Consider the following 14,902-nt stretch of genomic DNA (forward strand, 5'->3'; position numbering starts at 1 on the left):
TTATCAGGAAAATGCTGGCTTCATAGAATGAGTTTGAAAGGGTTCCCTGCTTTCATTTCTTTTTTCTTTGGGTGCCAGGGATTGAACCCAGGGGTGCTTAACCCCTGAGCCATATCCCTAGCCCTTTTTGAATTTTATTTAGAGACAGGGTCTCACTGAGTTGCTTAGGGCCTTGCTAAATTACTGAGGCTGGCTTTGAATTTATCATCCCCCTGCCTAAGCCTCCTGAGAGGCTGGGATTATAGGCGTGCACCACCATATCCAGCTCCTCCTTTCATTTCTTTGGAAAAGTTTGAGAAGAGTTACTGTTAGTCTTTGAAGGTGTGATGAAATTCAGCATTGAGATCATCCAGACCTGGACTTTTCATTGTTGGGAAACTTTGCTGTTGATTAAATTGTGACTTAATGGTCTGTTGAGATGATTTATGTTCCTGCAGTTCAGTGTTGGTAGATTGTACGCGCTTAGCTCTTGTTGGCATATAGTTGTCATAATAGTCTTTGAGATAGTCAACACTTTATTGCTTTGATTGAAACACCTTCCACAGACAGCTTGGAGGAGGAAAGATTTATTTTGGCTCATGGTTTCAGAGGCTTCGGTCCACAGTGTACTGCCTCCATTGCTTTGGGCCTGAAGTAAGGAGAGCATCATGGCAGACCAGTGCGCCTCAGCCCATGGCCACTGGGAAGCAGAGAGAGAAACCTTTCAGGCACACTGCAATGGCCTGCTTCCTGCAGCTAGGTCCCACTTCCTTGGATAGTTGATATTTTTGTCTAGGTGATGCTTGCGTTGAGGAAAGTGGGTGGAGTTCCAGCTCTTACTCATTGGAGTCCTCCTCTCCTTTAGATATAATACACTTGCTTTAGACAGCTGGGTGCTCTAGCAGCAGTGTATTTAGTCCTTGTGATTGTTATTTCTTCTTGTTGAAGTGACCCCTGTGCATGGTCTTTTGTATGGCTCTTGACTCCACATCTGCTTTACCTGTTGGGAGCAGGCCGAGTCCTGCTGGCTTCTGGTTTCCATGCCAGTCTTCCCCCATTGCGCTGTCAGCCGGGGGAAGTCAGTCTCTTGTCAGCAGCATACGGTTGGGTCTTGCTGCCTAAATCATTTGGCAGTCCGTATCTTTTCACTGAGGATTTCCTGTGTTTGCACTCAAGGCTGTTGGTATTGAGGACCCTCAGTCTGTTGCTTTCTGGTGATTCTGCATATCCTGGTCCCTTCCTTCAAGCCTCCCTATGTGTCCTTGCGGCTCAGTGGCTTTCAGTACTGATGGGTCAATCTCCTTTCTCTGGGTGCCTCCCTCTCCTGTTGGCTGTACTTCCCAGGTTTCCAGGATGATAGTTGTCTTTCTTTTGCTGCAGGGAACAGGGCACCCTAAGTATTTCTCCCAGGGCTGCTGGGCTGGTGCTTGATTTGTTGATCTCTCATTTCTGAGATGTGGCATTCAGCTGTTTTTTTCCCCTCAGCATCCCACTCTGTCCTGGCTTGTAAGGCTCTGCTCAGAGTCTGCTGCTGGCCAAGGGGGAGTCTCTGGTATTGGCCGTGCTGCTCTTCTGTTTTCCTGGTGATCTGTGTTGATCAGGTTGGTCAGCGTCCCTGGGCTTCCTGTTGGAGATCCACACCTTCTCAAACTTGCAGGTTCTGTGCAGCTGCTTTGTCGACTAGCTGTTATGTGCCTTTTCTCTTTCCCTCTGTTTTTGGAACATCCATAATTGTCCATGTAGGCTCTCTTGGCAGTGTGTCCCATGAGCCTTGCGGGCTTTTTTGTTCTTTTAAGTGTATTTATATATTTTTTGATTCTAATATTTTGGTCTGACTGTCTTATTTCAGAAAACCTGTCTTCAGGCTCAGACATTTTCTTGAGCTGAGCCATTTAGTCCACAGGGCACGTGTCATCTATACATCATTGTTCTCTTGTGTCTGCATGGCTGTGTGGACTTGGTCTCTGTTGGCCCCCCAACACTCTTCATAGGTTCAGGCCTGTCCTATTCACTCTGGGTGCTGCACCTCCTGGCGATGTGTTACAGATGTCCCACTGAGTCTGATGCTCCCTGCCTCTGACCCTTCATATGTGACTATACTTGGCTTCTGGAAAGTTTGGGGACTGTCATTTAGCCTGACTGGCCCTGAGTCTCACCTCATTATAGTTGGGGCTCTTCTTAGTCCCATGTGGTGGTGGCACACACTGTGGAGGGGTCCATGCCCTTTGTCCTGTTTTCCTGTGTAACTTTGAGAAGCACCCTCCTGTTGTCTCCAGGTAGGACTCCTCCACTTGGGGATGGGGCTTCTAGACTGATTCCCAAACGAGGTTTTCTCCTCACCTGCCACTGCACTTTCTAGAGGTGTTCTCACAAGAACCCTGTTCTCTGGTCATCTTTTTTTAGAGCCTCTTATTTTACCCTGCTCCTCTGAAGGCGTTACTCAAGAGTTATAGTGAAGTCCTGTGCTATCCACAGAGCACCCTGAGGTGACTAGGCAGGCTTCGAGGTTTAGCCAGCCAGGGTGTGGCAGGGTCCCCACAGGAAGCGTTGGGTGAGTCGGGCTGTGCAGGTAGGGTGATATGGGAAGAGGGGATAGAATGATACAGAGGAGGCAGAGGATTTGGTGCTTCCTGGGGCAGGAGAGCAGATGCCAGCAGGTCCAGGGATGCTGCCAAGGGTGGGCAGAGAAGAGCAGGCAGGCATCCCAGGACATGGGCACAGCAGGGGCCGACGCCTAAGGGTCAACAGTCAGGGTAAGTTCCCTTTCCACCACTGGGGGTGCACCTGTTCTGGAGGGCATTCCTCTGGACTTGGAAGTCTCGCTTGCAAGTTATTTCCCCTCATTTCATTTAGGGTGACCCCACTATTCTGACTTCATTCCTGAGAATTGGATTATCATTCTTTCAAAAGGCATTGTTTTTTTCCTTGTCTTGTCTTTTTTTTTTAAAAAAAAATAAGGGGCTGGGGTGTGGCTCAGCAGTAGAACAGTGTTCAGCATGCTCATGGCCCTGGATTAAATTCCCATGACCAGAAACCCAGTGCAGATAAGTGTGCATGTATATGTGTGAGTGTGCCACACGTTGGGGGATGTCCATGAAGGTAAGCACCTGCTTTGCCCGTGGTTTCACAGAGGGCTCAGCATTGTTGGTCCCCAAGGTGCTGTGCCCCTGAGGCTGAGCTCTGCCAGCCCTCACTGTGAGAACCTGTCTGCCTTGGCTCCCTGTACCTTCCCTGGGTGGCTCCACTCACTGTTGTCCACTTTTAGCTTGATGTTAATAGAGATGGACAGTACAGATTCTTTTGTGTCTAGCTTCTTTTAGTCCCAACATCACAAAACAGGAGTCAAGTGGGAAAAAGCAGGCAATGCAGGTGGGAGTCAGTGGAACCATCTTAACTCTTCTCTTTACCATGGCTGTGGTTTGCACAGCGTTGTCCTTGGGGAAGTTGTGGCTCTCTGTTCTGTGTCCACTGTGCTCTGTGAGGCTGAAACTATTACAAAATGAAATATTAGATATTTGGGAATCCTTTGCATACAGCGGTTTTTTGGGGGGCGGGTGGGGGTAATGGGGATTAAACCCATGGGTGCTCTACCATTGAGTTACATCCCCAACCCTTTATATTTTTATTAATTGATGGATGGATGGATGGATGCTGGGGATTGAACTCAGGAGCACTCAACTACTGAGCCATATCCCCAGCCCTATTTTGCATTTTATTTAGAGACCAGGTCTCACTGAGTTCCTTAGTGCCTTACTTTTGCTGAAGCTGTCTTTGAACTCAGGATCCTCTTGCCTCAGCCTCCAGAGCCACTGGGATTACAGGCATGTGCCACCGTGCTTGACTTGTTTTATTTTTTAATTTTGAGACAGGTTCTCACCAAGTTGCCAAGTTTAGCCTCGAATTTGTAATCTTCCTGCCTTAGCCTTCCAAGTTGCTGGGATTATACGTGTGGGCCACTGTACCCAGCTATCCACAGGAACTCTTTATACCCTTTCCATGGACATCTGTTCATTCATACCTGGTGGTCTGGCCAGCCTGGCACAACTCAACTAGTTCTCAGTCAACCTTGGTCTAATTCCCAGCTATAGAGTTACTATTGCTATTCTTGGAAGATCCTTTTGCACGTGAATTTTGTCTTTTCCTCCAATCCCAAGTAGTTTAACTGTGATTTCCCAAGAAAAGGGACAGAGTGAGTTTGTTTCGAGTTTTCCCTGAGTCCCAGGGCACAGCTCCTTAGGGTTTCAGTGTCTGTGGGTGTCTTACATCATAAATCTCGTGCAGGCTCTGGCCAGAAGCCCCCAGTGAAGACTGGCACTGGTGTCAGGTCTTCCTATCCCCTCTCTGGACCTGTCCCAGCTGGGCTGACCTGTGGACCTCCCATTTGCACTTCGTTTTGAGCTTGTGCCCTGAACCTGTCCAGGGGCCTCTTAAGAGCATGTGTGATGTTTGTCCATCTTAGTTTCACTGAGTACTCGCTGAAGCTTTGGTTTTGTTTGATCCCCACTGTGCCTGTTGACCTGCTGCATGTGCTGTTTGGATTGGAAGCTACAGAGCAAATGAAGCAACAGAGCAAATGGTCCTTAGCACTGCTGTGCTTGCTGCTCAGCCATGGAGAGCATCCCAGCCTTGAAGACAGTGCTTCTCTGTTGCTGGGATGGACTCAGCCCTGGTACTATTCCAGGGCTGTGGATATCTATGGTCTGACTCTTGGGCTGAGAGGCTCTGCGGGTCAGTCTCAGTAGTAACTCATATAGGAGCTGCCCTGTCCGCCAGCCTTGTGAGCCCCTGGGCTTCTCCTCACATATGGGATTATTTCCTAGGCTACAGGCAGGTTCGCCTCTGTCTGCTCACACTATTGTCTCCGCTGTGATGCTTTCTCTCCTGAGTGTTGTTTCAAGATGGGGCTCAGTGTGAATGCTGAATGTGCCAGGCTATGAACTAGAAGGTGTGCCCACAGTGAGGGTTTGGGAGTGCATAGTGGTCCTGCCAGTTTCAGAATGGATCCGGTGTCCCCTGCTGAACATGTGGCAGGGTCCACAACTGGAAGCCACATTTTTTTGTGTTGTTGCATCTGTTGGGAAATTCCATTAGTTACCTGTTAAGTCTTGGTTTTGGCTGTTCGTCTGTGTTTTTCCCCTGAGTCTCAATGTTCTCGAACGTTTTTTGGGTGATGGTTAATAATTGGTTTCTTCCCCGGGGGTCCTGGGTTGCTGTGTGCCTGTCTGTGGAGCTGGTAGTGCCAGGTGCCAAGGTCAGAGTGAGGTCCTGGGGGTCCAGGAGGAGCAGGGCTATGTGTGCTGTGTGCAGATAGAGCATGGTCTCCAAGCGCAGCCCTGATCCTCCTCAGCCGCACTCTCTCTGCATGGCCTCCACTCGCTGCCCTGTCCTCTGTGTTTGAAAGTTACTTACTTGTTAAAGTCAGCCACTGTGGAATTCTGGCCTCCTTTGCCATTAGATTTAGCAGTGTGACCCTGGCTTTGAAGTTTTGTCTGAAATTGTGTCTCTCCCCACCCACCTCCCCGTTTCTGTGTCAAATCTGTGGTTGGTGTGACCTCTGGCCCCTGCCCTGGGGCCTCCAGTTTTAGCCCATGAAGTCAATCTCTGGAGACCACCACAGTCCCTTCCAGAACCCCTAGTTGCAGCATGCACCCTGTAACTGCTCCTGGCTTGTGTAAAACTTCCTTTCTTGATGATTCTACTCTTGTGTTTTAATTGCTAATAGCAAAAATAATACTGTTGTCACTATTTCATTGTAAATATTTGTTTTATAAGATAAATATTAGCTGTTGGTTTAAGAAGTTGGATGGTTACCCTATGGGGAAAAGATTTCAGCTGCCAGCAGCTTATTTGCTCTTGGCACACAGCCAGTGTTAAGTTGGGGGGGCTTCACCTATGTGTACCTGCTATTGCACTAGTCTTTCAAGTTTCTCACTTTTTAGAAAAATTAAATTGCTCCAAAATGCATATCATGGAAATTCGTTTGGGTTCTGTTTATTTTGGAAACTGTTGAAACAGCTGGAGAAGCAGGTAGCAGACCCAACAAGCTGGGATGCCCCTCCGCATGTCCCCTTTCCCAGGCCTCTTCGCACCTGCTTTGCCTGTTTTAAGGTTTCATGCCATCTTTCTCACTTGTAAAGATGTTGTCACACTGCTGTGCTGTGAGTATTTTCTATCAGGTTAATTTAGAAATGAGATCTTGCCAAAAAAACACCCTGTGTGAAGTGGAACTTCATAGAAATAGAATGGCTGTCTTAAATGCAGTCTGGAAGACTCAGATGTGGTCCAGTAGAGTTTTCAGCTGCTCATTCAGTCTCCTTTTTAGACATGGAAGCATCTATGCTTGTGTGAAGGGCTGCAGTAGCTTCTCTCCCATACACCTGACTGTCCTTGTTTTACCAGGCGGGGGCCAATATTGACACCTGCTCAGAAGACCAGAGGACCCCACTGATGGAAGCTGCAGAAAACAACCATTTGGATGCAGTGAAGTACCTCATCAAGGCTGGGGCACAAGTGGATCCAAAGGTACCCCATGATGTTCATGTTCCTACTCCCTATGTAGGCGTTTCCCAGAAACGAGAGTGGGGACAGTTCCTCACTGGAACACTGTCAGGAACTGGTAGCCTGCAGACATTTACCCAGTCATCCAGAAGTCTCTTCACCTTCCAAGGTGACCTGGCGTTATTAGTGGCCATCCCGGGTGAGCACCAGGCCCCCTATGCAGAAGCTTCCAGCCGCCTGCACGCAGTGTACTTCTCTCTATCTTCTACCCAGGGCAGTTAGGCAGGAGGAGAAATAGAAGGCATCCACGTTGGAAAGGAAGAAGCAAGCTTGTCTCTGTTCTTTTATCTGTATAAAACCTAAAGAATCCACAAAAATATTGTTAGAGCTGACAAACTAGTTCACCAAAGTAGTAGGATACAAAATCAACATGCAAAAATGAGTTCCATTTTTATGTACTCAGTCTTCTATCCAAGTATGAAATGAAGAAAATAATTCCATTTCCATAAGATCAAAAAGAGGGCAAACTGTCAACAAGGCAAACAGCCAGTACATTGAAGATGGCAAATCACAGCTGAAAGAAGTCCAAGAAGCCACAAGTGAAGAGAGAGACCTCCCACACTTATAGACCAGGAGGCTTAATGTAGTTAAAATGAAGTACTGCTTAGTGCATTCTCTGGATTCCATGCAATCGTTACCAAAATCCCAGCAGACTTTTTTTTTTTTTTTTAAGTTGTAGATAAATACCTTTATTTTGTTTATTTAGTTTTTTTTTTTTTTTTTTTTTTTTTTTTTTTGTGGTGCTGGGGATTGAACCCAGTGCCTCATGCATGCTAGGCAAGTGCTTTACCACTGAGCCACAAACCCAGCCCCCAATAGCCTTTTTTATGTATACAGGAAAACCCATCCTGAATTTCATGTAGAATCTCAAGGACTTGGAGTAGCCAAACGATTTTGAAAACGAATAGCAAAATTGGGAGACTTAACCCTTCCCAATTTCAAAACTTACTATAAAGCTATGAAAAGAGCATGGTATTGGCATAAGGACAGCTAATAGAGACCCAAGGAATAAAAGAGGCACAGAAATAAACCCTGGTATGTGTTAACTTTTATTGGGATATGACAATCATTTGATGGGCAGAGGACAACTTTCAACAATGGTGCCAGGAAAACTGGGTACCCACACACAGAAGAATGTGTTAACACCACATACGAGAATAAATACAAAATGGATTGAAGAACTAAAGAGCTAAAACTGTAAAACTCTTGGAAAACAAAGTTTAATGACCTTGGATTTGGCAGTGATTTCTTGGCCATAATACCCAAAATACAGACAATAAAGAAAAATTAGATAAACTTCATTAATCTTAAAAATCTGTGCATCTAAGAACATTATCAAGAGAGTATAAAAAGACAGTTTGCAGGATGGAGAATTATTGGCAAATCCTGTATCTGGTACAGGGTTTCTCTTCAGAATATTTGAACTCTTAGAACTCAACAAAACTCAAATGATCCAATTCAAAACTGGTTACAGGTTTTGAAAAAAAGATAAATGGCCACTTGGGAGATGAAGAAAGAGATAGTTGACATTGTTTGTCATTAAGGAACTGCAAATCAAAATTACAGTTACATGCCACCTTCCACCACCAGGAGGGCCATTCTGAAAGTTGGAGAAAGGGAGTGTTGGTGAGGAGGTGAAGTCCAAGCCCTTGTGTTTGAAGCAGCAGCCTCTGTAAGAGCCAGACCTAGAATTACTGTGCGATTCAGAGTTCCACCCCTAGGTGTATGCCAAAGAAACAGCTGTGTGTGAAGATCTAATGGCCAGCGCTGTTCCCAACAGCTGAAGAGAAGCAGAGTCCAGTAGCAGGTAAAGGATCAGTACATGGCCCACCTGTACAGTGGCATGTCAGCATAGTGGACCCACAGGACACAGAGTGAAAGGAGCCAGACCCAGGAGGCAGGTGTTGTGTGCTGCTGCTGGCTGAGAGCCCTAGAAACTCTACCTCAAAATAAAAAGGGCTGGGGATGTAGCTTGTAGCAGAGCACCCTGGGTTCAGTCCTCAGTACCACAGAACACATATACAGAAACTTAGTCTTTCATGTTAATACTCAATTTTTTTCACCAAAAACGTGACTGTACACTCTAATTTATTAACTCCTGTTTAAATCAAATTAAGTTTTTACTATTTTGCTGTCATTAATTATTATTTTGTAATACCACTTCAAATGGCTGCTTTGGTGTTTTATTATATTCCATAATTTTTAGTCAGATTTGTGTATTAATATTTATTGTATTTTCGCCTTCGTTAAAAGCAGTGCTTAAGGGGCTGAGCTGTGGCTCAGTGGCAGAGCGCTTGCCGGGCATGTGTGAGGCCCTGGGTGCCATCCTCAGCACCACTTAGAAATAAACAAAATAATGATATGGTGTTCATGTGTAACTAGAAAATATTTTTTTAAAAAAGCAGTGCTTTAGTGAGCATTTTCAGACTAAATGTTCGCATGAATTTGATTTTTTTTTGTGTGTGTGGAATTACTGTTTCAAAGTATATGAACATTTTAAATGCTTTTTTATACGTATATCTAAATTGTTTCAGGAGTGTTCAGGCACACCTTATCTATGCTGTTAATTATAACAAAAGTGTTTTTTTTTAAACTATTTTAATTTGCTTTCGTTAAAGTCAACATTTTTCAAGTGTAGTTATCACATCATAAATATTTTTTTAAGTTTGTATTTAGTCCATTGGTTTTATTGATTTTTTTTTTTTTTGAGATGTTGGATGGCCTTGGTGTTCTTGAGTGAGTAAGTGCTTTCTGTGGTGATGGCAGGCACACTTTACATCTTCCCCATCTTGTGCCAAGAGTCACTTCCCACCCTCTTCTTGGGGAACTGGCACCCAAGCAGACACCCTAACTGAGGCCCCGGGAGGCAGGGGTTCATGCCTGACCTGGAGCACCTGGAGCCCACAGGTGGGCGTTGGAGGAGCTACCACTGGGCAGGTGTCTGAAGTCAGCAGCACCTGTGAGCCTCGCCAGAATTCGAGTACAGCAGAAGAAAGGGAGAGGGTCTCAGCAGCAGTTAGTGTGCAGAAGGGAGAGTAGACTACTGTGTGACAGGAAGGAGAACCTAGCAGGAAACAGTATGTGGAAGAAAGATGGTCACAGATTTCCCAAGTTGGAGAAAAATGGCAATCCACGGATGCAAATCCCAAGCAAGGTAAATAAATACAAAGAACATCTAAGTATACATACTGAAACTGTTGGAGCCAAAATAGAGAGAACCCTACAAGTGCGAGAGAAAAACTGCACATCATAGGTAGGGAACACCACTGTGAAATGCTGCTGGCTTCTTGTCTGAAATGATGGGGCCCAGGTGGAAGGATATTTCCATTGTGTTGAAAGGGAACAACCGAGAAGAGGAGGTCAGCTCAGAGCACTTGCCCAGTGGAAGGGGGAGTGAGGTGAAGCCCATGCAGGCAAGCAGAGCAGGCAGGGCCCGCCCACAGGGTCTCCTGCAAAGGGTACTGTGGCCAGAAGGAAATTAGAAGAAGGCAGATGTTGAAAGTTCTTCTTTCTTTAAGTTTCTCAAATGAGAAGAGACCATTTAAAGCAATAACTAAAGGCTGGCAGGGCGTCCACACCTGCAATCCAGGCAACTTGGGAGGCTGAGGTAGGAGGTCTCAAGTTAGCGAGGCCCTTAGCTCAATGGTAACCATGATTTTGTCTCCAGTACCAAAAAAAAAGCCGTGGTAACCAAGGTGGAGCTTATGCACATCCCAAAGAGAGGAGTGTGACAGCAGGAGCACAGGGAGCGGGGGTTGTGAAGTTACTGTACTCGGGAGAGACTGTTGATTTAAGAAGACTAACAGAGAGGTAAAAGTATTAAGAAGCATAGCTTTATGGGGAAATAAATAGTAGAGGAAGTAAAATGGAATACTAAAAATATTTATTCAACTAAAACACAGGGTATGTGGAATGGTGACAGGTGGGGTAAATAGAAACAAAACAGCAGCATGTGGATTAGAACCTGCCAGGTCCACGCTCACGGATACCCACTGAGCTCTCCATGCAAAGGTATAGATCCAGGTGGACAGACGAAGAGGAGCCCGTGTGTCCTGTAACCCTGCATTGTAATGTGAAGTCAGTTATGACTTGTGGAGGGTGTGACACAGGGCAGATAGCTTGAGGATCCGGTGTAAAAGACGAAGATGTGGGACTCTTTAAAAGTAATAGGGAAGTGCTCACTTCGGCAGCACATATACTAAAACTGGAACGATACAGAGAAGATTAGCATGGCCCCTGTGCAAGGATGACACACAAATTCATGAAGTGTTCCATATTTTTATATAAATAAAAAAATTTACATAAAAAATAATAGGGAAGACTGTGATTCCAGGATAAAGTGTAACTTTGATGAATAAGATGAAAGAAAATAACCCAAAAGAAAAGTGTGCAAAGACCGTAGGCAGGCCGCCCACAAAATGAACACTGATAAATGGGTGAAGATAATGTGGTACATATATGCTGTGGAATATTACTGCATATAAAACAGTGACTATGACATTTGCTGGTAAATGGATGGACCTGCCAGTCCCCAAAAAAACCAAAGGTTGAATGTTCTATCTAATATGCAGATGCTAACACAACAAGGGCGGCGAGGGGAAAGAATAGAAGTTCAGTGGATTAGACAAAGGGAAATAAAGGGAAGGGTGTGGGGAGGGAGGAGGGAAAGACAGTGGAATGAATCCAGCATGACTTTCCTGTGTACATACATGAATCCACCACAGCGAATTTCCACATCATGGACATCCACAAGAATGGAATCCTAATTAGAATAAGGCACACTTCATGTTTGTGTACATATGTCAGAATAGACTCTACTGTCATATGTAACTAAAAAGAACAAATACAAATTCATGCAAATTCATATTTAAAAAATGAACACTGAGCATGGGAAGAGTGCTCGCTCAGCCTTAATAAAAACTGACTGAGACCCCACTTCTCATGATCATTGTAGAAAACCTAAGGCATCCAGAGCACCTGGCCAGGGGCAAAGATCTGCACATTCATGGCAGGGGCTTAGAGGTCTCTCCTGGGAAGGCTGAAGCCCAGCAGTCCCCGATGGCCACCCTCACTTGTGAGCATGCACAGTATCCACAGGTCAGACAACGGTCCCTTGGCTAGGAATGAAGCCTAGACCAGGTTGTGCCCACTCTTGTTCTTGGACTGGGGTGGGCGGCCAGCAGCTCCACCTCTCCAGGGCTTTCGGGAGCCATGCCTGTGGGAGGGTCTAGGACCAGTTTTGGCTCCTCTTGCATGCTCAGGCCTCCAGAGCAGGCTCTGAGCATCGCACTGACAGCTGGGGTCCTTTCAGTCCCAGGGTGAGATACTTTTATGGCAGCTAAAAGCGGGGAATCAGCATGAAATATTACCTATAAAAATGAGCCTCAGAAACATAATCTTGAACTAAACAGGAGTTAGAGAAGGACCTACAACACGTTAGACTCCATTTTAGAACGTGTGTGAACATATCTATCATGAAAGTATCAAGAGATGCATCAGAAGAATAAATAATTCAAGAGAGTGGTTACCTTTGGGGGATGAAGATGGGACGGGCACTGTGGGGTGTTCCCTTGGATGGGCTTGGCGTGAGCGTCTCTTTCAGTGTGGAGATGTCACAGCAAGCTGCTCTGAACTGAGAGGCTGACAGCCTTTCTCTGCCTGAGGGCCTCTTTTTGCCACCTTACATCATTCCCATGTGGTTTGCTTGATTCAGAGATCCTCAGTTTCTGCCCTCTGAGACCTCCTCTCACCCCTTCTTGGTCCCTGTCCCTTACCTCCCTGGGACAGGGATTGCACACCCTGAGGCTCCTGTCTTGGCTTACATGTTCATCTGCCAGGGCAGCAGTGTCCCTGCCACTTGGGCCACCGTCCCTATCAACTTGTAGCCCTCTTTCAGTATCTGTCCTGAGCACTAATGATGTGGGAGTCAGGCATGGGGCTGCTCTTAAGAAAGGTGGTATCCTGATTCATATCAGTATGTTGGATGATACCTGCCAAAATCCAGGGTCTTGGCTGTGAGGTAGAAAAGCAGAGAAAAGTAATTCAGAGACAGGTCAGTGCAGAGCTGTGGTGGGGAGTACTGATACAGGCCTATGCGAGCAGTGGCAGGACTGCGTGTGTGGTCCTGTGGTCCCTGCACAAGGGTGCACTCTGGGCGGTGGGCACACTCCAGTGCCCTCCAGCCCAGCTGTCACCACAAGCAAGCTGGATAGCCCTTCTGGCTCATCCAGGGACTTCTGGGGTCTGTCCTGACTAGTGTGGTCTGCGTAGTGTCCTTGAGGACACAGCTGAAAGCTGACGAGGTATGCCTAGCAGCCAGGGAACATAGGCCCAGCAAGGTGACAGGGCTGCTTTCCCACACAGTGTTGTTTTAAACCCCAGCGCCATCATTGACTTGCTGTATTCAATGTGCCATGTGACAGAGGGCCCAGAGTGCACCACTGTGGGTGTAACAGGTCCCAGGGTCATATTAGAACTGTTCCAAGCAGGACTTGCATTGCACTCTGGCCCTGACGAGAAGCCTGGGGGTGTCCCTCAGCCATCCAATCCCGGGTGGGTAGGAGGAGTGTGTGGGTCTCGTGGTGGTACGCCTGCTAGTGTGTGTGGTGGAGGCTGCTACCACCTGACGTGTCAGCTGTCGAGGGGCAGGGAGCTTGGAGCTCAGCTGTGGCCTGGGACAGGATGGCACCTCCTTTGTATGGGAGCAGGAGTCTCTGGCCCTGTACAGAGTCCCAAGGCAGGAGGGTGGTATTTTTGAACTGAATGGCATTTGTGTTGCAGGATGCAGAGGGCTCCACATGTTTGCACTTGGCTGCCAAGAAGGGGCACTACGATGTGGTTCAGTACCTGCTCTCCAATGGACAGATGGACGTCAACTGCCAGGTAGAGCCACATCCCTGTCCCGTGGTGTACCACCCCACTGACAGACAGGGTCTGTACACAGCGGCCCCTTCACAAGGCCCCCAATCCCTGAAAGGCCTTGGGCCTCACCCTGTGGCCTGCTCTAGATCTCATTGCTGGAATGAGGCGTCCCAGCAGTCCTTGCCTGGAATGGCACCCACCTCCCCCAGGGCTCCCGCCTTCCCTCAGCCGGGTCTCGCTGTCCACTAAGCTGGCTCCCATTGTCAGAGCCACAGGATGCTATTGTGCCACATAGTGACCGCTGGTCATTCCTGGGCACACAGTGGATGTCTGCAGGTGTTCATCAGGCCAGAGAGTGCCCTTAAAAAGGCTGGCTTCCAGGCTGCTCATTATGCCTGTGGTGAGCTTCTGGCCTCCCAGCTCTCGGGTGAGTCTCTGTCTCCCTCAGAAGGCTGTGTCCTGGCCCCTCAGTCCAGGCCCCTCAGTCCAGGCCCTGCCTCCCCACCCTGTGGTACAGACCTGACTCCTGTGTTATCTTGACTGGTTCCCTCTCTGCTCTGTCCAGAGCATCACCCGTCTGCTGGGTTTTATTGTTGCCTGACCCATGCTCTTATTCATGAGGTTGGGCTGCTGTGTGCCCGCCTTACCCCCTCCACCAGGGCTGGTTGCCCCTAAGGTGGCCTTTGTGGGCACTGCCAGGTGCCCAGGGCCTGGCAATGCAGTAGTCGGCAGTTGTGGAGGGTGTGCTGTGGAGCCTTGGGTCTTCTACTCGGAGCTGGCCGCACAGTGCTCAGGCCCTGGAAAGTACCTTTTCAGATTTGGATGAAGCAACCCAGGAATAGTAGGTCAGCTCACACAGTCTGTGTCGATCCCGAGACCTTTATGCCCTGGTGTCCATCTTTTGGCCTATCTCCTGCTTGAAATTGCCCCCGAGGTCAAGAGGACCAAGGGAAGGCCTTGCTGCTCACACTTCCACCAGTCTTCCTATGTGTAGTATGCCCTGGGTCTAGCTGGACTTGCCATTTTTAGTCTCTTTTTATGCTGCCTAGATCAGGTTGTGCCCACTCTTGTTCTTAGACTGGGGTGGGCGGCCAGCAGCTCCACCTCTCCAGGGCTTTCGGGAGCCATGCCTGTGGGAGGGTCTAGGACCAGTTTTGGCTCCTCTTGCACACTCAGGCCTCCAGAGCAGGCTCTGAGCATCGCACTGCCAGCTGGGGTCCTTTCAGTCCCAGGGTGAGATATGTGTACCGGCTGGACGTGTCTTTGGCAGCGGTGGCAGCTCTGTCTCCTTTCCTGCCCTCAGGACGATGGTGGCTGGACACCCATGATCTGGGCCACTGAGTACAAGCACGTGGAGCTTGTGAAGCTGCTGCTATCCAAGGGCTCTGACATCAACATCCGGGACAACGTAAGTCTCATGGCTAACAGCAAACCCCTAAGGACTCAGCCTCCTATGGTGTGGGGGGTCGGGCCAATAGGATGGCTTCCTCATTCCAAAGGGTCT

At 47.7% G+C, this 14,902-nt stretch overlaps 1 protein-coding gene and 1 non-coding gene across 7 annotated transcripts in view; both read left to right on the forward strand.

The window, feature by feature from the left end:
• Positions 1-14,902, forward strand: part of Ehmt1 (euchromatic histone lysine methyltransferase 1) — a 149,513-nt gene that overhangs the window by 114,128 nt on the left and 20,483 nt on the right. For all 6 annotated transcript variants that reach the window (XM_071601205.1, XM_071601204.1, XM_071601206.1 and 3 more), the window contains 3 exons: positions 6,379-6,501; positions 13,318-13,419; positions 14,702-14,806. In XM_071601205.1, the coding sequence (XP_071457306.1) occupies positions 6,379-6,501; positions 13,318-13,419; positions 14,702-14,806 (330 nt within the window). The remainder of the gene's footprint in view (positions 1-6,378; positions 6,502-13,317; positions 13,420-14,701; positions 14,807-14,902) is intronic.
• LOC114100966 (U6 spliceosomal RNA) lies at positions 10,712-10,818 on the forward strand. The gene has a single exon (XR_003584185.1). It is a non-coding gene; the product is annotated as a U6 spliceosomal RNA (small nuclear RNA).

Source organism: Marmota flaviventris, chromosome 13 (assembly GCF_047511675.1).
Source record: "Marmota flaviventris isolate mMarFla1 chromosome 13, mMarFla1.hap1, whole genome shotgun sequence".
NCBI classification, from domain to species: Eukaryota; Metazoa; Chordata; class Mammalia; order Rodentia; family Sciuridae; genus Marmota; species Marmota flaviventris.